At 37.4% G+C, this 22058-nt stretch overlaps 3 protein-coding genes across 3 annotated transcripts; 1 reads left to right on the forward strand and 2 right to left on the reverse strand.

Moving 5' to 3' along the window:
- Nucleotides 1-7265: 7265 nt before the first annotated feature.
- LOC106907897 (frizzled-7-A-like) lies at nucleotides 7266-9522 on the forward strand. Its single transcript, XM_014973798.2, has one exon. It carries the CDS (start codon nucleotides 7527-7529, stop codon nucleotides 9186-9188), a length of 1662 nt encoding a protein of 553 aa, XP_014829284.2. The 5' UTR covers nucleotides 7266-7526; the 3' UTR covers nucleotides 9189-9522.
- A 456-nt stretch (nucleotides 9523-9978) lies between these two features.
- LOC148155230 (CD276 antigen-like) lies at nucleotides 9979-16314 on the reverse strand. The gene is made up of 6 exons (XM_088013019.1): nucleotides 16099-16314; nucleotides 12556-13095; nucleotides 12218-12484; nucleotides 11442-11738; nucleotides 10443-10542; nucleotides 9979-10287 (listed from the first exon to the last, which is right to left on the reverse strand). The coding sequence occupies exons 1-6, from the start codon at nucleotides 16163-16165 to the stop codon at nucleotides 10278-10280; spliced, it is 1281 nt and encodes a 426-aa protein (XP_087869145.1). The 5' UTR covers nucleotides 16166-16314; the 3' UTR covers nucleotides 9979-10277.
- Nucleotides 16315-17482: 1168 nt separating this feature from the next.
- On the reverse strand, nucleotides 17483-21008 carry LOC148155231 (uncharacterized). Its single transcript, XM_088013133.1, has 7 exons — nucleotides 20891-21008; nucleotides 20226-20540; nucleotides 19337-19600; nucleotides 18824-19111; nucleotides 18615-18716; nucleotides 18520-18541; nucleotides 17483-18373 (listed from the first exon to the last, which is right to left on the reverse strand). Exons 1-7 carry the CDS (start codon nucleotides 20970-20972, stop codon nucleotides 18367-18369), a joined length of 1080 nt encoding a protein of 359 aa, XP_087869259.1. The 5' UTR covers nucleotides 20973-21008; the 3' UTR covers nucleotides 17483-18366.
- Between the last annotated feature and the right edge of the window lie 1050 nt (nucleotides 21009-22058).

Genomic DNA, 22058 nt, shown 5'->3' on the forward strand with positions numbered 1-22058 from the left:
TAAAAACAGATGAAAGTTGAGTTGAATGGTGTTGAGGAGGAAACCCAGATTCTCACAGGGTTTCCTCCCTATGAGGATCTGGGAGGATCCTCCATGATCCAGATGATGTTCACTGAACCAAAAGTTCTGGTTCTGATGGGAAAACAGGAAGACATCATGGTTTATTCATAGTTTGATTAAAAACACTATACACTCTTCTTAATAATAAGATAGAAAAGATGGTAACACTTTATTTGAAGGGGGTGAATAAGACTGACATGACACTGTCATAAACATGACATAACACCTGTCATAAACATGACATAACACCTGTCATAAACATGAATAAGCCTTCATGAATATTTATGACTGTTGTCATAAAGCGTCATTCGGTAAATTATGACACTTTTAATACAAAGTTGACATTATTCAAAATGTCTTTGTTATGACAACTTGACATTAACTAAATAAATCATTACTGATATAAATTTGTTATAAAAGTATTACTGATTGCACTTTAAAAATTAGATAACTTTATGTTATTAAAGGTAAAGTTTAAACAGAAATGATTTCTTGGTTAATGTCAAGTTGTCATAACAAAGACATTTTGAATAATGTCAACTTTGTATTAAAAGTGTCATAATTTACCAAATGACGTTTTATGACAACAGTCATAAATATTCATGAAGGCTTATTCATGTTGATGACAGGAGTTATGACATGTTTATGACAGTCTTATTCACCCCCTTCAAATAAAGTGTTACCAAAAAGACTCATTTGTTGAAATAAAATATTAATTTGAACCTCAAAGTCCAAAGAGTAATTTTTAATTTATCAGTGAAATCACCAAATGACATCTAAAAAAGTTACATTTCCAGAATATGGCAACAGAAATGTGTTTTAGGTTTTTAGTTTTCTAAATCTTCTCACAAACAAAATGTGTATTTTATGTTTATTACTCAGCGTGAGACGAGTTGGTGACTAAATTATCACTAAAATACCAGACCAGAGATCACAGGGTTATTACTTTAACTTCTCATTATTTGTCAAATTTTATTTATTAATATTTTCACTTCATTTTCTATTTTATCCTCACTTTGAAAGAAATATTCTATCTTTTTACATCAGAATAATAATAATAATCATAATAAAGTTGACAATAAATGTTTTACTCACCAGCCCACAGAAAAGGTAAAAGTAGTAAAAACAAGAATCTTGTGGTTCTGATCATTTTACTTCTAATTATCACTTATTTACTGCAAATTAACTGTTAAAATACTAAACTATAAATAGATCCTGCTCCTCAGTTTTAATAAACATTTAAATTATTCCTATAAAATGTCTTTAATCCAGAGTAACTCTGATGACATGAAGCTTCATTTATCTCCGAGTTTCTTCTGGTTGAAAGGAGGAAGTTTGTTCTGCTAAATGTTCTGATGATAAAACCACCGGAGGAGGAAGAAAAACACTTTCAGCTTATTGGTGACCAGATGGAGACAGAAAGTACAACGATGATGGTGGAGCAGGAAGTTAACCGTCCTGAGGCCGAGGCTGGTTCTGGTCCGACTCGGGTTCTGAGAGGTTTCACAGGAGGCTGCCAGCGGTCAGTGTGAGAGGATCACCTGTCCTTCACAGAGAAGAGACGACCCCACACACACACACACACACACACACACACACACACACACACACACACACACACACACACACACACACACACACACACACACTGCCTAGAAATATGATGTTACAGATTATTCAGACGTTTCTGAATATGTGGTGGATAAATCTTTATTGATCACAGAAATGTACACATTTCTGCAGTTTCTACACATGTATCTGCATGTTTTCTCCTGTTTTAGAGGAAATGTTAACCAGCTGCAGCTGCAGCTCTGACTTCCTCCTGAAACCTCAAAGTTTTACAGATTCAGATCAGAGGAGTTTGGACGCCTCTAAGGACGCTGGTTCTACTGATAATGGATCGCTGTCCGAACCCACAGAGTTATCAGATTAAAAGGAGCTTTTAGCTTCATTTGGTTGATGTAAATGTAAAACTTTCTGGGTAGAAGAAGAAATAAAGAGTTTCTGTTTCCTGACATTTTATTGATTTGTGTTTTCAGCAGCAGATAAAATCTGACATGAGGTTCTGCCTGGTTCTGACCGTCTGATGGAGGTGATACAAACTTTTATCTGTTTATTTTCTCAGTTTATTTGTATTTGTTGTTTTCTCAGCTCATAATGTTTTATTCACGTTAAATAAAATGTTCTTGAACAGTTGTTACATTTTGTGTTCGTTTTATCCAATAAGTTTCATCTTAAGTTACAAACCAAATCCTGCTGCATTTAGCAGGATTTTATTTTTCAGGTTGTAAATTAAACTGAATCTCAGTAAATACACAAACAGAACATCATCAGCAACACATAAGAACAAAATGTTATAAAAAATATTTACAAATGCATTAAAAAGTCTTTAATCTGATGCTGAGCAGTGATGATCACATACCTATAAATAACATGCATATTTTACACACAAGTCGACAAGAATAAAAAGAACGTGGGGTGAAAATTTACTTACATTTTACCTGAAGTGAAGATGTGCAGCAAACACACAAACGGTTTCATGGACAATAAATTACAAACAGCAGAAACTCACCTAAACACTGAAATCTGAGTCCATTCAGTGTTCAATCCAACTCAATGTTTTTCATGATTTTAATCTTTTGTTTAAACATAAATGATGAAACTGAACCACATCTATCCTCAGACAACAACACAGAATAGAATAAATTAAAAGATGTGAAACCCTCAGTCAAATGTAAATGTTACATTTCCTGTTTCGTCACATAAAGATGTAACTCTGAAGCGAATGAAATTACCTGCTTCATTCTCACTAAAAAATAAAACGGGTTGGATCAGCAGATTAACTCCAAACAGGTCAGATTATTTAAGGTGATCAGGTGTGGAGACAATCAGGTCCATCAGTAGCTGATCAATATGAGCAGCTACTGATTGGGATTCAGAGATCAGATTGATCTGATGGCTTATTAATGTTTAGATTAATCCAGACGGATCAACCTGGAGCTCTGAGCAGAACTTAAAGAAGGAGCTGAGCGGTACCGGTACCGGTCCAACTGGAGCTGCTGCAGGTCAGCCATCCTTCATTTGAGCCATTCAGGTTTGTGAATCCGTTTTTATGAAAAGAAATAATAAATGTGCAAACTGATGCACATGATCCTCTGTTTAGACCGAAGAGGTTCTGGTTCTTTAATCCCAACTGAACTCGGCTGGTCAAAGCATTTCCACTTAATCTTAGTTTGTTTTTTTACATACAAAAATGACAAATTACCTTTATTGCTAAAACACAAACATTTGCCACATTATAAATCATTTTAGATAAATGACAAAAATAAACACAAAGCATATTCAATGGAGAGAATTATTCAAAAGTCAGGATCATGATGACATCAGCAACATAATATTTATTATCACCCATAAAAACAGCTTAAAATGCATTTAGCTGGAATATTTTTCATTTAAATGTTATTTTCCTGAGTTAATTAGAACGTCTGTTATTCATCGTCTATAATTGTTGAATCTTTTGCCGAAGGAGAAACTAATTTGTGTCCAATGTTATTGTAATAATCCACTAGAACTCAGTTTTATCTTCCCCAATGACTTTTATTAACTTATATGAAAATAATAAAGAACCAGCTAATATTTTTAAATATGCATAAATTTTAAAAATGTTGGTTTTAGTCATTTTTGTCATGGAATAATTGAGTTGAATTTCCACAACAGAATGACACCAACACAGCAACATGTTTTCATCTGAAGTTTTAATTGTAAAAACTAGTTTTATTATATTTTTTCTCAAAATATCCACAAAATCCCACTGAAGAAAATGTATCCATCCTGCTTTTGCAAAAGTTTTATGCTTTTATTTTTTAAAACCCACAAAATTTGAATTAAATGGTCCTTCTTTGAGAATGTCAACATTTCCTGCTGCATGTTGATCAAAATGATAAATTGTCTCAACAGACTGTGTAACATTAATGCCTCCATAAGAGTTTTATTTTGCTGGACTGAAGGCAAAAATGACTTTTTGAGTTGTAAAGGTTGTCTAGAATATAAAATGTGCAGTTAGCAGCTGAAACAAGGAAAATTAGGAAATAATTCAAGTTGCATGAACACATGAGACATGTGAGCCTCCAAACATTTATTTTAGAGTTTTCTGCAGCCTGAGCCTGAGCAGACAAGCTGTGGGTCAAAACAATCCCTGCAGACACAGACAGACAAAACGCTGCAGGATGTTCCTGGATGTAAATCTGCTCTGTGGTCCCGCTGGACTTCCTGTTAGCATTCATTAGCATTCAGCAGATTAATGAGCATGTTTGTCTCTGAACGGCTTCATGAATAAATGCAGATGATTTATTAAAGTTCCCTTCAGACTGCAGAGTTTTTACCTCACTGAGTTTAAGTTTGCAGTTTCAGTCTTTCAGTGCAAAGTTACTAATTCAGTCAAACTTTTTTAAATACTTGACGGCAGTCTGAAGGTGCCTCTCATTTCACATTTCCTAATAAATACTGGATGAGTAAATGAAGTCATCAGTGATGAATCCATTTGAACTGATCTGTTCATGTTGCAGGAAAAAATCTGGATCATTTTGGTGTTTAGTTTTGTGTTTCTCTACTTTATCTTACAATATAATTATAATTATTGAGTTTCCCTGATCCCAAAGTCATTATCCTCCCTCTGCTGCCCTGGTTTATGTTCTGGTTTCAATAATCAGCCTCCTGAGTCTAAATACTTCTTGACTCTCTTGTTTCCTTTCCAGATCCTTTGGTCGTCTTTCTGGGTCTCGTTTCCTTGAGGGTTTTGGTGAAAATACTTTCCGCTGTTCTTCATTTTCCTCTCGTCTCATTAGGTTTGTTTTCTTTTTTCTAAATAAAGAAGTTCTTCAGTCGGGTCCAAATCTACCAACACAAATCATGACAGATCTTTCTAACTCCTAAATAAAACTTTGTCTAATTCTCACTAAAATAAAAAGATATTGTAATTTAAAACACGTTAAAACTACAGACTCCAGTTTGTATGATAATGATAAACGTTGTTTCCTTGTGGAGAAACAACTTGGACCAAATGTATTTATTTATGCATGTTCTCACTCTGTTAGAGAGATGTGTCTTTAGTTGAAATGATGACACCTGCTGTGTTTTAATCCATGAATCTTGAACCCAGGGAGTAAAAACAGATTTCAGCCTCAGGGCCTGACGACATCATTTTAGGATCATCTGTAAAGGTTTTTGTTGCCAACGCTGAGCATTTTCAGAGTTCAGTAACGACCATTTATGAAACAGAGTCCCTGACTGGAAAATTTCAAAAAACTGGTTTCATGTTTTTATTTGCACACAAGCTGCGTTTTTAAAACCTTTTAATCTTTTTGCGTCTCTCTGAAACCCGCATGTTTCCCTCAATCTCACAAATAAACATGGCGCCGTTTTGTGTTGTCCGGTGTTGGTAGTGCTGTTTTGTGGCAGTGTTACAGCGCCACCAAATGGTCTGGCGTGTGTACTACAGTGTTTTCAGTGATCCTGTTTTATGGACACTTTTTTAAAATCATTTACGAAAATGCTCCGTGTTCGTCTCCATGTGGAGAAATACAGGCGAGTTAATGATGACTTTATTTCTGAACTTTGGTCACTAATTCATTATTTTCAGATAATCCTATGAGTTTTCTGAAAAAAGTTTAAAAGTTTTGTTCCTCAGACCTCTGTAGCATTTATGTTTAGTTTTATTTGTTGTGATATTTCTAATCTCCAGAGTAAAAACATTTCTCTCTCTCTCACATTCAACCTTCTGTTTGTAACAACTGATTTTGTAATTAATCAGTTTTCTCTCATTTCTTTGTAGTTTTTGTTTATCAAAGGAGTCAAATGTTCATGTTTGTGCTAAAAAACAAAAGTTCCAGAAGTTCTTTGCTCTTTTGTTTTGAACAGTTCATGCATAATAAATGTATAATTCTCCATCTGGCAGCACAACTCTTAGATCCTGGTGACTGACAGAAAATCAGACCTACTGACGACGTTTGATTGATCGCAGAGATGAAAGAGACCAAACAAGTTTGGTGCATATTTTAATCTGTTTGTGTTTTTCTGAGTTTCTGGGGAGAAAATGCATCAATGACTGGAGTAATTAATAAACCAAAACGCTCTGAAGTCTTTGATTTTCAGCATCTGAGCTGTTAGAGTTGAGAACTTTGAGATGCTAATTTTATTTTAAACAACAGTTTTCTTTTTCCTGCTCTTCTTTTTGTTTATTTGGACAAAAAAAATCTAAACCTAAAGTTCCTCAACATCCAACAGAATCCAGTCTGTATTAAAACTCAGATTAATTTTGATAATAAAAATGAGTTTAAGGAGATGAAGGTGTGCAGAGGAGAGGCGGTTCGTCCTGTTCCTCCTTATCGGCAGAAACAAAGATTACAAATAAAAATATGTTTAATGTTTCTCTGATGCATTTTATTTTTTAAAACTTTTTTATTTTAGTTTTCTACACTTTATTTTCTTTATTTTAAAAATGTAAATGTATTGTTTATGTTCAAATATTAATATGATTTATATGTGGAAATACAGCAGAAATAATTTATTTCTGAACAGAAAAATGCTCATATTTTCTACAGTCAAATAAAAACAGAGGAATTTTAATTTTAATAAAAAAAGATTATTTAAAAACTGAACCAAAAAGGAGTTTATCTTTTATTTATGGTTTAATTCCGGTGTGAAAACATTAGATTTTATTTCAGATCAACGTCTGGAAAAGGGATTTATTTTCTCTTTTTTTGTGCTATTTTCTTTTAAATTATTGTTGGCTGTTATTGTTTATATGATAGCAAACAGTTTATTATTGTCTTTTTTTGAAACAGTTATTTTTTTCTCCATCAAATCACAGTTTATTATCCACAATAAACTGAAGTTTATCCAGTTTATTATGGATAAACTTCTACAGTTTATATATATTTATATTAAATTACTTTTATTTTACAAAAAAAAAGGTTAGTTCATCTTTTGTTAATATTTTGAGAAATTATTCTTCTCAACTGGTTTGGACACCTGATAATTAATATTAAGAAAAAAAAATGGGTTTATTTGCAAAACACAATGTTTTCCAAATATTTATAAATAAATTACATAAAATCATTAGTAGTGAAATAAAACTAATATTAGATCATTTTTTCTCTCAGTGACAGCTGCTGTCTCAAAATAATTCATAGAACTGGACATGATTCCAGTAACTTTGTGTGGAAACAAGTTCAGGATTTTTCTGCAGGAAAAACCTGAAACGCCTCACCTCCATGTCTGCATGGACCAATCAGAGAAGAGACAGTTTCTGATTGGAGGATGGAGCGGCACCGGACCCCCTGCTGAGTGGAAGAAGCGGCAGCTGAAATCTGGATGTTTGAATTCAGGATGAAACCAGGGAAACCGGCTGCAGGTCTCTGAAAGTCTCTCCTTCTCTTCTCATCTCTGAACATTAATACACACCTGTGATGAGAACCTGCAGCTGGTTCTGGAGGTCCACCTTCTGCCTGATTCTCCTCATCCCGCCCGGATCGGCTCAGCATGAAGACGGGAATTCGGTTCTGGAGCCCGGATTCTGCCAGCCCATCTCCATCCCGCTCTGCACCGACATCGCCTACAACCGGACCATCATGCCCAACCTGCTGGGTCACAGCAACCAGGAGGACGCGGGGCTGGAGGTCCACCAGTTCTACCCTCTGGTCCAGGTCCAGTGCTCGGCGGAGCTGCGGTTCTTCCTGTGCACCATGTACGCGCCGGTCTGCACGGTGTTGGACCGGGCCATCCCGCCCTGCAGGTCTCTGTGCGAACAGGCCCGGAACGGCTGCGAGGAGCTCATGAACAAGTTCGGTTTCCAGTGGCCGGACCGGCTGCGCTGCCAGAACTTCCCGCCCCACGGAGCCGGAGAGATCTGCGTGGGTCAGAACAGGAGCGATTCTGCAGGTCCGGCCGAGCCGAACCCGACCGCCCGGACTCCGTTCCTCTGGAGCGACCAGCGGTTCTCCTGCCCCCCGCAGCTCCAGGTTCCGTCCCGCCTCAGCTACCGCTTCCTGGGGGAGGAAGACTGCGGCGCCCCCTGCGAGTCCGACAAACCCGGCGGACTGATGCACTTCAGCCAGGAGGAACTAAAGTTCAGCCGGGTCTGGGTCGGGTTCTGGTCCATTTTGTGCTGCGTCAGCACGCTCTTCACCATCCTGACGTATTTACTGGACAGAAGGAGGTTCGTCTACCCGGAGCGACCCATCATCTTCCTGTCTGGCTGCTCCTTCATGGTGGGGCTGGCCTACAGCGCCGCCTTCCTGCTGGAGGACAAGGCGGTGTGTGTGGCCCGGTTCAGGAAGGAGGGGTACCGGCTGGTGGTCCAAGGGACGGAGAAGGACGTCTGCACTGTCCTGTTCGTCGTCCTCTACTTCTTCAGCATGTCCGGCTCCATGTGGTGGGTCGTCCTGGGCCTCAGCTGGTTCCTGTCCGCCGGGATGAAGTGGGGCCATGAGGCCATCCAGGCCGGCTCTCAGTACTTCCACCTGGCAGCCTGGGTGGTTCCGGCGCTGAAGACCGTCCTGGTGCTGGCGGTGGGCCGGGTGGAGGGCGACCTGCTCAGCGGCGTCTGCTCCGTGGGAGTCCACAGCCTGGAGGGCCTGCAGGGCTTCATCCTGGCTCCGCTCTCCGTCTCGCTCCTCATCGGCGCCTCCTTCCTGCTGGCCGGCTTCGTGTCGCTGCTCCGGGTTCGGTCCATCATGAAGCACAACGGCACCGAGACGGAGAAGCTGGAGAGGCTGATGGTGCGGATCGGCGTCTTCGGCTCGGTCTACACGGCCTCCAAAGCCACCGCCATCGCCTGCCTGCTGTATGAACAGGCGTTCCGGCCGCAGTGGGACGCCACCTGGCGGATGCAGACCTGCAAACACTTCGCTACTCCATGTCCGACCCGAAACTCACCGCCGGCCTCGCCGAACTTCACGGTCTTCATGATCAAGTACCTGACGACCTTCACGGTGGGGATCGGGTCTGGATTCTGGGTCTGGTCCGGGAAGACGCTGCAGACGTGGCGCCGCTTTGCCATGAACGGAGAGGCGGCGGCGTGGAGGCGAAGCTTCCGGGACCGGAACCAAACCGGCAGGAACCCAAAGTGAATCTACCGAACTCGAACGAACTGAGGGAGGTTTTATTTTTACTCAATTTTACACTGAAAAAACACAAAATGTTACCAAATATTTTGGTCCAGTTTTTAGTTCAAATATCTCAATAAAAACCAAAATAACTTAGAAGTAACTTTTCACCCAGATTGACTTGATATTCCTTAATATTGATGGAAAAGTCTATATTGTATATCCTGGCAGATTATTTCACTTGTAACAAATACTTTTTCATTACTGACATAATACAAGCTCCTATATTTTATTCAAGTTACTAATAAGTTTGTGTTGTTTTATTTAAGTATCTATAAATATATATAAAAAGTTTCTCCCAGCTGTTGTCATCCTGAACACAGATAATTTGTTTAAAACCTGATTTATTTTTCCTTATCATCCCAGTTGTTTCTCTGTGTTTCTACTGTATTTTTTATATTTGAGATATAAAACTGAATATTATTTTATTCAGTTGTTTGACACGTCTTTGGGAGTTGCTACTTTTAAATTGGGTTGCGCTTTATTTTGTGCACAATGACAATAAAAGTTATTCTGTGGTTTTATGTGTTAAACAATGTTTTCACCAGAAACTCGACAAAAATGACTGTAAGATTTTCTTCTTTTCTTCTCTCAGATTTTTTCAACGTTTAAAACAACCTTCTCTTTTAAAATGATCAGTTTATATGAATTAAATCAGGGTTTGGCTGAACAGGCTCCTCTGAATCAACTCTAAATGTTCCAGTTTGTTTGACATCTTTTGTAAAAACAGAGCTCAGGTCATGTGATTCCCAGGTTTGTTTTATCCAAAAGTTTATTTACAGAAACAGACAATAAAAACTTAAATCTACAGGGAACCGATGAGTTTGGAGCAGACAGAAGGACGATCAGTCAGTCTATCGTCACGTTTCCAGCAGTTTTTCACATGAAGATTAAAATCCCAGAGATCTTTGTTCTCCGTCTGGTTTTGGTGCTGAGGTTGGAGTTTTTCTGTTTGCTCCACCGGCCGATGGGTTTTACCTCCCGGTTGGGAGATAAAATGTTTTCCTCCTCAGAGGAGCAGCAGGAACGTCAGGACGTCGCTGCTGCTGCTTCCTAAACTGTCCTGGAGAGGCGAAGAATGGGAGACAGCAAAACGTCTAACTTTAAACGATTCTTACATATTCCCACATTTCTGTCTAACATTTCTAATGATTAGAATAAGTACAATGAATGTTAAAAAGTAATTTTTTCATGTTATGTCATGATGAGTGAAATGACCTTTGTGATTTGAGGAAGCGCAGCAGCAGGAAGGCAGATGTTCCTGTGAGTGAAGCCACAGCAGCGCCGACAGCAGCAGGAACCCAGGAAGAACCTGCAACTAAACCAACAACAACCCTTTCAAAGTAAAAGCTTTAGCTCTGAAGACAAGCTTCTAAAGACTGTAGCAGTCAATATTACAGCGGTTTGGAGGAGACCTCTGACTGAAGACACTCTGTCACAGAAGAACCGTTTGTGGTCAGAAGTTTACATACCCTCATCATTACTATGACGAATATGTAATTGGATTGACACCATAGCAGTAAATATTTTTTATCTGCATCATAAATATGAAACATTCACATTTTCTCATCTGAACATTTAATTATATGCTTGAATATTTTTACTATATGTTGGTATTTTTAGCATTTTTCTCCTTTGTTTATTATTCAGTTTGATTATTGTCCTCAGTCAGTCTGATGGTTATATTTATGTTTTAATTGCTGTTTGTAAATTATATTCATATTATCTGATGCTGTTGTTTTATTTCCTGTTGAGTTACTGCAGATGAAAAGTTTGAATTTTGGCCAAATTTGAAGGATTTTCAGCATAAATCCTGACAAACTATTCGATTTGATTTATTCAGTTTAATTTAATTCAATTTAATTTAATTCAGTTAAACTCAATTAACTGAACTCAATTTATTTTAATTCAATTCAGTGTAATTTAATTTAATTCAGTTCAAGTCGATTTAATTATTCCAGTTACATTTGCTTCAGTTCATTTGGATTTGAGTTAACGTCACTTAACTGAATTTAATAAATTTAAATTTATTCAATTTGAAGGTTTTTGAAGCATTGTAATATTAGTGGTGGTGTATGTAAACATCTGAGCCTGTGTGACCTGTTGTGTTCACAGTGACCCTCATTAATCGCTCAGTTTGTTTTATTCGCCGTTTTTAAAGTGATTCCGTGTTTCCTGGGTTGCCAGGTTGTGTTGCCAGGTTGGGTTCGTACCCACCCGGGTGTTTCTGCATGCTCAGCATCGTGCCGCTGATCACCGCCTCCTCCTCGTTGCTCATCTCGCAGCTGTACAGCCCCTCCTGCTGGGCCGTCAGACCCCGCAGCGTCAGGCCGCCCGACGCCGTCACGGCCTTCACGTGTTTCCTCCAGGCCTCCGTCACGCTGTGGCCGCCGTCCGTCCGGTTCCTGCTCAGGACGATCCGGCTGCCGTTGAACCTCCAAACGAGCCGCGTCACGGTCAGGTTCCAGGCCGAGCAGTTGATGGTCACTTCCGCTTCCGGCACGCTGACAGAAACTAAAACCAGGACGCAACACATGAACGCACCTTGAAAAATTAGGTGTGCAAATTTATACTGTAAAAACACAAAATATGTCGATGTATTTTTATCTAGTTTTAGTGCAAATAAAAGAAAGATGTCTTCATGTAAATGAAAGAATCTGCCAGTGGAAATGGAGCTTTTCTCAATCAATATTAAGGAATTATTGACCTGAAATAAGCTCCTATATTTTGCTGTAAAGTTGCTTGTAAGTTAGTTTTGTTTTCCTTAATATTGATTAAAAAGTAATTGTTCCACACTTATGACAATATATTTTCTCAGAGTTATAGGTAAAACAATCTGTAAGTGGAACTAAGGAATTATTTACATAAACAAGTTGCTATATCTTGTTGAAAAGATACTTATAATTAATATTTTGCCTTATTTCAGGTGTGCTGAGATGTTGGCACTCAGACATAAATTCTTGCTAATATTTGGCGATTTGCAGTCAGATGACCTGGTGTGAAGACGGTGACCTTCCTGCTGCTCCTCCTGGTGCTGAAGCTGCAGCTGAAGGTCAGGAAGGAAACGCCCTCCGACAGCGTCAGGGAGCTGTTGATGTCGTAGCGCTGCTCTGCGGTGCGGCTCACTCCGATGGCGCTCTGGACGCTGGTGTTGGACGAAGCCCTGAAGGACCAGCTGTGCTCCGGACTGGGGTAGATCCCCTCTGAGCTGCAGCTCATCCTGTTCCCCGTCGCTTCGATTTTCAGTTCAGTGACCGGAGCTGCGAGAAAAAAGGAAAGAGAAAAGTGAGGAACTGTGAATGTTTTCTGCAGCAGTGAGCGTTTCTCCTACCGTCCACCATCAGGTTGATGAATGAGTGACTGTTAGCAGCAGAGCTGCTGGTGAAGCACTCATATCGCCCCTCGTCCTGAACTTTGACCCCTCTCAGCAGCAGAGAGGCGTTTCCTCTGGAGATCTGATCCCAGAAGAGAGACGCTCTGCCTCTGAAGCGCTGGTCCTGGTCCTGGTCCTGCTGACCCTGCTGGTCCTGGTCCTGCTGACCCTGCTGGTCCTGCTGACCCGGCTGGTCCTGCTGACCCGGTTGGTCCTGCTGACCCGGCTGACCCTGCTGGTCCTGCTGACCCGGCTGGTCCTGCTGACCTGGTTGGTCCTGCTGACCCGGCTGACCCGGCTGGTCCTGCTGACCCGTCTGGTCCTGCTGACCCTGCTGGTCCTGGACCTGCTGGTCCTGCTGACTCTGATTGCTGTGAAATGAGCGGACCAGAACCGGCCGGGCCTTCAGCTGAACCCAGTGGATGTGGATCTCTCTGCTGCTGTGGAAGTGACATGGCAGGACGCAGCTCTCCATGTAGACACAGGAAACATCGACGTCTGAAACACAACATGGAGACGTGAAACTAAACTCTACAACTAAATAAAACAAATAAATGATAGAAAAACACATTAGAACATGTCAAACACTTAAATACAAAGAAAACATGATCTACACTGCAAAAACACAAAGTCTTAACAAGCACTTGGTCTAGTTTCTAGTATAAATATCTTGGTTCACTTAAAATACGACAAAACTAACATTTAAAGAAACAAACACGAATAAATAAAACCTTAATGTTGATGAAAAACTACCAGTTCCACTGCACAGATGTTTTAGTTTTATTTCTAGTGCTCAAGATATTTAAACCAGAAAAATACTTTTGAGTTTTTGAAGTTAAATGTTTGCAGAACTGCTGAAGAGCAAAAACATGCTGAATCAGCAACATTAAATATTAGATACATCAGATCTTATTATGTTAATAACAATAATTAAATAAAAATATTAAATATAAAGCATGAAAATAATTTATTGACAAAGATAATAGTAAAGAATTTTGAATAAAAATATGAAAAAGTGAACAAATGTAAGAAACTATAAATTAGTGTTTCATACATTTATTTTTATCATCTATAAAAAACTTAAATCAGACTAAAATGTTCCTGATGTAGGTCAGTTAAGGTCACCTAAATCATTTCTATGTACAGAACAAGAAGGTATATATTTTATGTATATTTTAATGTTTTTCAAAGTTCACAGACATTTTTATGATATTTGGTAAAAACACCTTTAAACTACGTAACTTGGATCAAATCTTTTTCAGCTGTGGTTGTTTTAAAACGTCCTACAGGAATGAGTTTGATCTGACTGTGTGTCGTCATTTAACTGTCAGGAAGTCAAACTGGGACTTTCCCAGGATGCTAACCTGGTTAGCTTTTAATTTGGACCTGAACTGGAGTTTAATCTCAACATTTCTGTGTGAAAATATGAATTCAGGTGTTCAGTAAATTTATTAAAATAATGTTTAAGTTCTGAAATGTTACTTTAGAGGTGAGTTCCAGAAAGAAAGGTAACTTGTAGTTCCTGTGACTTTGAGGGAAAAATGGAAGCTTGACAATGAAATGAAATGTTTCACGTTTCCAAATGTCCAGTTCTTGGAAGTGGCAAAATAATCTTTCAGAAAATAAGATGCAGAAGGAATCCGGTACGCTTCTGAGAAAGTCAAACAAAGTAAAGTGTCAGGAAGTTCTGAGAAGAGAATCTTTGAACACCTGAAAGGAACCTGTTCGTTCCAGGAAGGGAGAGAAAGGAACCTGTTCGTTCCAGGAAGGGAGAGAAAGGAACCTGTTCGTTCCAGGAAGGGAGAGAAAGGAACCTGTTCGTTTCAGGAAGGGAGAGAAAGGAACCTGTTCGTTTTACCTTCTAAGTTTAGGAAGGATTGGAGATTTTTGAATCCAAACCACTAAATAAATGTTAAATAGATCCTCAGCTTCATCTTAATGTGTTGACTCTTTTCTTATTGATTAAACAATAATCAATAATGTCAGACAGTTGCATGTCTGACTTCAGGATAATATTTCATCTGTTCTGGATAAAAACGGACCAATCAAACATCCGGAGACGAACCGAGGAGGTTCTGAAACAATAACCGTCTGAAACAGATAAATGATCATATTTACTCAATAACTGATCATTATTTATTCGTATTCTAGTGATTAAACATACAGAATAACCTGTTGTTTCATATGTAGTTACCAAATATAGTCTAAAGTTTTGAAGCCTTTTAAGATCAAAGGGCTGTTATTATAATAAACATATTAATAAAATGATCTTTTTATCTCTTCATGATATTATCAGGAGATTAAATGATTATAATTTTATTTGGCCCCAACTGCATAGATTTAAGAAAGACACAAACCTGTCCTGCTAACACAAAATAAATCTTTATTTTAAAAAATAAATGCTTTGTTTATTGTTAAGCAGGTAATTTATTTTATAAAAATATTTAATAACTAATTCTGAGTTGAATATTTTGGTTCATGTACAAAAGGTTTGGAGACCAGTGGAAGATATTATATTTAGAGAGAAGCAGAGCTGCAGAAAATAAATAAGATTTTAACTAAATGTTAATTATTTCAGTTACATAAACATACTGATAAAAACTAAACATGATCTGACAGCAATGAGTCAAATGTTTGTTTTGAATATGTTCATAAAATATTACATAACAAAACAACATCAAAATGTTTATTTTTATAAATTCATTTCTGTGTGGAAGAATAAACTTATCAATGCTTCAACCCTTTAACCACCTAAATAATATCACATTTATTACATGTATAATTCAGACATAAAACAACTAAATCCATATTTTATATTATCTATTTAATTTTAGTTACATGGATGAACAATTATTATTTGTTTAAATTTCACCAAACAAACAAACTAGCATCAATAAAAAACACCAACAATAATTTACTAATATTATTATATATTATATTCAGCAATAAGAATATGTTCATATGATAAACAGTTTATGTTAAATATGAAATTATTCACATCTTTACTGATACACAGAAGCTTTAACTCTGAATTTAAATATTTTAAACTGATTTAATTCTTGACAGATAAAAATTATCCTTAATATTAAACAATTCTTGAATATTTTCTGGTAATTGTTTATTTCTGACTAAAGAATTAGAGCTGTCTGTAGTTTTACTATGAAAATTAATTTGAATAACTTGGATTTTACAAATGAACTTATCGATTATTGATTTTGCTGTTTTTGTTACTGGCTGTAATGTAGATTTGTAATTATTGGCCCTATCAGTAACTTAGACAGGGTCAGATTATTGAACAGTAAAACAATGTAAAATCAGGTCTATTGTTCCTGTTTGTGTCACAAATTCAGGTTAAGTTCAGTTTATATCAGAAAACTCATCTAGACATTTAACTAAAAACAAAGATATTGTCAGCTAAGATCTCATAATGATGAATTACAGGTTGGTGAGCTCTTCTAGAAACCTGCGTCATATTTCTCCATCAGTGAATCGTTTACTGACCTGCAGACCAAACGGCCTTCAGCCACAGAAACAGCAGATTCAGCAGAAATCCAGAGCAGCTCAACATTTTCCTGCTTCATGTCATCAAAGACCTGATTGGAACAAATGAACCAGATTCAACGGGAAGAGACAGTTTGTCTCTGAGGACTGACTGGTTTTTCCTGATCAATATCAAATATATGACATGTTTGCGTATAAGTTTTCCTTATGGGAAGCCATAGAGGACAAACTGAGTTGAGTCAACAATCATCTGCTGTGACGTTTGTTTCCTCGTCGCTCTGCAAACAGAAACAGCAGCTCAGCTCAGAAACTGTTTGATCCGTTACATTTTAAAACAGATTTATTTTTATTAGCCGAAACTAAAAACTAAATGCAATGATTTTAGAAAATAAATCTTAAATTTTGATTCATTTTTTTAGCCATCAGACTATTGAATGAATGATTCTTTAAGATGAACATCAAACATAAATAACTGCTCCAGTTAATCTGGAGTGACATTTACTTTGCACTCAGAAATGTTTTATAATTTTCACTTGAAAAGTCTGAATTAATTTTACTCAGTAAGATGTTTTTTAATTTTACTTACACATTCACACAAAATGTTCTCTTACTTTGCAAATAAAATGTTATTGGACATAAACCTGTTGCATCAGGTTCCCTCCTGCTGCCTAATCACATTTTATGCATTTATTAAATTAGAAATGTATTAAAATAGTTCAGAATACTTGGTGTGACAGATTAAATTTATAAAATGACAAACTCATTCAAAGTAACACAATAAATATAATGTGTCATTTTAAAATAAAGATAACAAAATAATTAGTTGTAAAATTTAAACAATAACTGAAGGTAATATTTACAGAACCAAGAAGTCATTTTTTCAGTGTGCAGCTGAGGAAGTTTGCTTTTAGTGAGAAAAACAATAATCAGAATCAAAACAAAACTTCTGCTGAATTTCCAGCTCCAACATGTTGATCTGATGAACAAACGGATCTTCACAGTAAAATCAGATATGAAACCAGTTCTTCACTTTTCTTCATCTGGTTCCTCCTGGTTCAGTTCCTGTTTGAACATCATGCCTGGTTTGTCGCCTGCAGGCGGTAGAAAAACGTCCTGCAGCGTAAATAAGATGATCTGTTTGGATGAAAGTGAAAATCCTGAAACTTTATTTTCTGCTTCAAACTGGTCCTGACATGAAGTTTGGTCTCTTTGGTTGGTGAGTTAATAACTGACCTGCAGTAGAAATGTGTTGATGATAAAAGACAAAATGTTTTAAAATTTATTTGAAAAAGGAAAATGATTTAAAACATTTATCTGCGTTAAATTGTGCTGGAAACTGAAACTGAAAGTTTGATTTTTACTGCAATGAATAAAGCAGCAGAGATGAAGAAAAATAAACTTTATTTAAAGCCACGTATGAAATTACATGCACAGAATAATGACAGAAAAATATTTGTACCATTTGTATTTCAGGAGTCGATCATTTGTTCCAAATTAAGGCCTACATTCATCAAATCTTCAGTCAGGACAAAACAGCTCGATATTAAAAACACATTAGTGAGAAAATAATCACAACATTTCAGGAAAAGAAAATAATTCAACAATTATATAAACTTCAACTAGATTTTAGAAAGATTGTGGTTTTGGGTATAAATTGAATCAGTGAATTTAATGTAACTTTGTAAACATGCTGCCAAGTTTTTTTTTACTCATAATGTTGAAATGTTTAAATGTTTTTAAAATATAAAACATGTTTAGTTTTTCTTTTCAAACCAAACTGGTTTAATACTGATGTGGTATAAAGAAAACCTTTGTTTTAGGTCAGCAGTTCATCACAGTCCAGGGCAACCACACACACACACACACACACACACACACACACAGCACCTCATGTTTCTGGGCAGTGGGAGGAAACTAGAGTATCCAGGAAAAACCCAACGGTGCCCAGGAAGAATCTGCAGAAAGACTCAGGACTCAAACCCAGAACCTTCCTGCTGTGAGGCAACATTTCTACCCACTGCTCCACTGTGCAGATCATTCCTCTGACAGGACACGGCAGGATAGTTCTGTCCTAAAACATTAAATCTGTATTTTTATTGTGAACAATCCACTGTTGCTTCCTCCTTTCCTCCTTATTAGAGCCAAAGAGCAGTGATAATTAATTTGGTAAAAATTGTCCTATTTTGACCAAAACATCACTTATTGAAATCCAGGCAGCAGAGTCGTCATTCAGCTGCAGCTTCATGTGAACTTTCAGGAATCTGAAGTTCAATGTCTGAAATTTAAGATCAAAATATTAAAATTATTCTCTGATTAATACCAGGTTTCCAAAAATTCATCTTGATCCCATTTAACTTAAGATGAGTTTTAACCTGTTAACTGTCCATCATCTGGTCATAAATGTGTAAAATCTTTACTCACTGTGCAGCTTGAGCTCCTCCTGCTGTGGAGATGAAAATAATATTAGTGAGAATCAGATTATTGAAATACAGAAATCAATCAATCAGTTATTTTACCATTTCTACGGCATTTCTTCCGTAAGATTATTACTGCAATGGCCAAAAGAACAACAACACCAACCACAGCGATGATGATACCGTTATGAACGACTGGATCAACTGAAATACAGAACAGGAAAGTTTTCTGAATTAATATTTTTAAATTAAAAATCTGATATTTGTCGTTTCCTAACTGTAGTTCAGATGGCCATGACCTTTGACCTCACCTTGGTTTATCCTCACAGAGGTCTTTGTAATAATCGTCTCATCTTGGTTACTGAGTTCGCAGGTGTAGACCCCCTCCTGCTGTGATGTCATTTCCTGTAAGGTGAGGCTTCCTGACCTTGACTCGACCTTCACATGTTTCCTCCAGGCCTCTGAGACTCTGGGGGAGACGCTGGGCTCCGTCTGACTCAGGATGATCTGATCGTTGAACCTCCAGACCAGGCTGGCTGCAGACGAGTTGGAGTCAGAGCAGTGGAGGGTTGTTGTCCTGTAGGGGGCGCTGGTCTCTGCTGCAGGGAAGCAGACAGGTGGAGAATAAAGTTTAGAGAGAGAGAGAGAGAGAGAGAGAGAGAGAGAGAGAGAGAGAGAGAGAGAGAGAGAGAGAGAGAGAGGTTTTAATGCAGCTCATTGCTGCTTGTTCTGATGAAAGGATTCGGTTAAAGTTTTATAAAGTATTCTTCCTCTAAAATTAAACCTAACAAGGAATAATTTTACTAAAGAGATTAACTACTTACATAATCTCCTCAAAGTTGCTCTCCTCTGGTTCCTCCTGGTTCTGATGCTGCAGCTGTAGATCAGATCTGGACCATCTGGACCCGTCAGAGAGCTGCTGATGTTGTAAAGCTGATCTTCAGTTTTCTGGATCCTGGTTGTTTCATTCAGAGCCGTGTTGGATGGAGGCTCAGTGGACCAGGTGAGTTCAGGTGGAGGGTAGATCCCCTCTGAGCTGCAGGTGATCCTGTTTCCATCCTGATGGATCCTGATGTCAGAGACTGGAGCTGCAGGAGAAACATTTGGTTCAACCTCATCAGCATTTTTCTCTGCATCTCAATGGATGAAGATACTGTCAGTAAATAATGCTGCTGCACTGCCAAAACACAAAATCAAAAGTATTTTTGGTTTGATTTCTAGTACAAATATCTCAGGACAAAACTAACTTACAAGAAAAGTTTCAGCCAGAAATAGGAGCTGATTTTAAGGCAATAACTTTTTAATATTTAGTTCAATTCAACTGGCAGGTTTTTAACTTATAAGATGTTTTTACATGGTAGAAGTGAAATAATCTGCCTGTGAAACGAGGACTATAAAAATCTATATAAAGTTTTTATTGACTCCTATCTTGCTGGAAAGTTACGTTCAGTCAGTTTTGTTTTATTTCAGCTCTTCTAACACAAACACTTGGTAAAATGTTTTTTTTCAGTGTTTAACATAAGTTGATGGATCTCCATGTTAGCTTCAGCATTTCATCTTATAAAGAGATTCATCTCAGTAAATCTGAAACTGATCAAAAGGTTTATTTATAGTCATTCAGGTCAAATAGGAAAATAACATTTAGATTAATTAGAAACAGAAACAGATTAATGAAAACATTTAATTCTGCTGGTTACATTCAGTTTGACCCACCATCAACTTTCAGGTCGATAAATAACTCCTTGAATCCAGTGGTGGAGCTCTTGAGACACTGATATCTGCCTTCATCCTGCAGCTTCACTCCAGTTAGTTTCAGTGAGAGGTTATTTCTGGGAATCTGGTCCTTGAACAGTGAGGTTCTGTTTCTAAAGCGCTGGTTCTGGTTTCCCAGTTGGTCTTGGTTATGGTAGAAGGAGTGAACCTTTAGGTCTCCTTTTGTATAAAACCAGTGGATGATTAATTCATCTCCATTGTCTAAACTACAGGGGAGGGTGCAGCTCTGCATGAAGACACAGGACACCTCTGGATCTGTAAGACATGAAGAACAGAACCAGAAGGAAAATCTGATTTATTGTTTTACTGAAGGGAAACAGATCATGAATAAAATCTGCTGTTGGTGCTAAATGTGAGTTTAGTTGCCCTAAATCTCTAAAAATAAAGAAAGAATCTCAGCTAAAATAAATAGAATATCTCTGCATCAACAAACGATGTTTGCATTTAAATAAAATGTAATGCACACATGAGGGTCCAGATAGACTCTCTTCCCCACCTGGCTCCGTGCAGGAAGTTATCCGACACCACAATGTCTGGAAAACATGTTAATCCTTCACTGAGGATCATAATCGTCTAAAACTGGAAGTACATCTGAAAACACTCACCTGATGAGGAGAAAGACAAGAAAAGAAACTTTATGATCACAAGAATCACAAAGATTTTCTCTCCATAATGTTCCTGATGCATTTTATGTGCTGGAAGAACCAAGGAGTGCCTCTTCCTCCTCTTCCTGAAGTTCCTTCTTCCTCATTCAGCATGTTGGGACATGAATGGAATGAAAACAAACCAGAATTTAAACCACAGAAAGCAGAACCGCCTCCTGAAAGGCCTTAATGTTATTAACCCTCTGTAAGGTTCACACTTTCACTTTTTCACAAGGTGAACTAAGTGGCTTTAATGGCTTTACTTACCTAGAAAAAGAAAATACTCTATTACTATTACAATAGTTGGTTTTGCTCATAAAATCTGAATACAATACATTTATAGCTATAAACATTTTCACCATTTTAGTTCAGACAAGAACTAAACATCCTATAACCAAATGCTCAGTGTTTGACTAAACGGTGATCTGAATTCATCCTTAAGACTTCATTTAATGTGAAACATTTCTTCTATCTTTAATAATTAATGAATAATTGTCTTATAATTCTTAACATCTGGCAAAATGTTAATTTCTTAACTGAGTGAATGTTGAGTTGATGGAGTAAATGCGTCTCTTTCACCGCTGCTGCTTGTTGTGAATCTCAAAGTCTCAGAAATGGTTCAGTAACAGATTGATGCCTCTCAGCTTTTCTACTGATTTTGATCATAATGTGCTGCTAATAATAATCTATTTAAATTATTTACTGTATATACAGGTTTGATAATAATCAGGATTGACTTGTGAAATTGAGCTCAGCTTTCCAAGAATGTAGTTTAATGAGTTGATTCACAGTTATCTGTAAAAATGAGAGGATCAAATATGCAACATAAGCAGAAAAAAAGAGACATTTTTCTATAATAATTGATTCAATAAAGACTCAAACTCTATTTCAGACAGGAATGTGATCACAGATCTCAGTAATTAAAGAACTAAATTGATCATAAAACCAAATCCTGGATCCATCAGTGATCTAGGATGACTCAGCAGTTTCTCCTCCTGTTGGCACCTCAGAAGCAAAAATATTTAAAGAGAAACATGTTAGTTTATGGAAACGTTATTGTCACTAAAGGAAACCTAAAGATAATAATTACAGTTAACTTATTGAAAATATTCAGGTTATGCCTTGTCGA

The sequence above is a fragment of the Poecilia mexicana genome, unplaced genomic scaffold (genome assembly GCF_051168715.1).
Source record: "Poecilia mexicana isolate PSO_F unplaced genomic scaffold, ASM5116871v1 scaffold_15, whole genome shotgun sequence".
Classification (NCBI taxonomy): Eukaryota; Metazoa; Chordata; class Actinopteri; order Cyprinodontiformes; family Poeciliidae; genus Poecilia; species Poecilia mexicana.

Excerpts from the sequence above, each read along its gene's own strand:
- LOC106907897 (XM_014973798.2), top strand. The coding sequence starts at position 7,527 with ATGAGAACCTGCAGCTGGTTCTGGAGGTCCACCTTCTGCCTGATTCTC.
- LOC148155230 (XM_088013019.1), bottom strand. The coding sequence starts at position 16,165 with ATGTTGAGCTGCTCTGGATTTCTGCTGAATCTGCTGTTTCTGTGGCTG. Across the intron at positions 12,485-12,555 it reads CATCAACCTGATGGTGGACG|CTCCGGTCACTGAACTGAAA; the intron begins GTAGGAGAAACG and ends TTTTTCTCGCAG. Across the intron at positions 11,739-12,217 it reads GGTCACCGTCTTCACACCAG|TTTCTGTCAGCGTGCCGGAA; the intron begins GTCATCTGACTG and ends TCCTGGTTTTAG.
- LOC148155231 (XM_088013133.1), bottom strand. The coding sequence starts at position 20,972 with ATGCATCAGGAACATTATGGAGAGAAAATCTTTGTGATTCTTGTGATC. Across the intron at positions 20,541-20,890 it reads CTTGTCTTTCTCCTCATCAG|ATCCAGAGGTGTCCTGTGTC; the intron begins GTGAGTGTTTTC and ends CATGTCTTACAG. Across the intron at positions 18,542-18,614 it reads GAAGAAATGCCGTAGAAATG|CAGGAGGAGCTCAAGCTGCA; the intron begins GTAAAATAACTG and ends TCATCTCCACAG.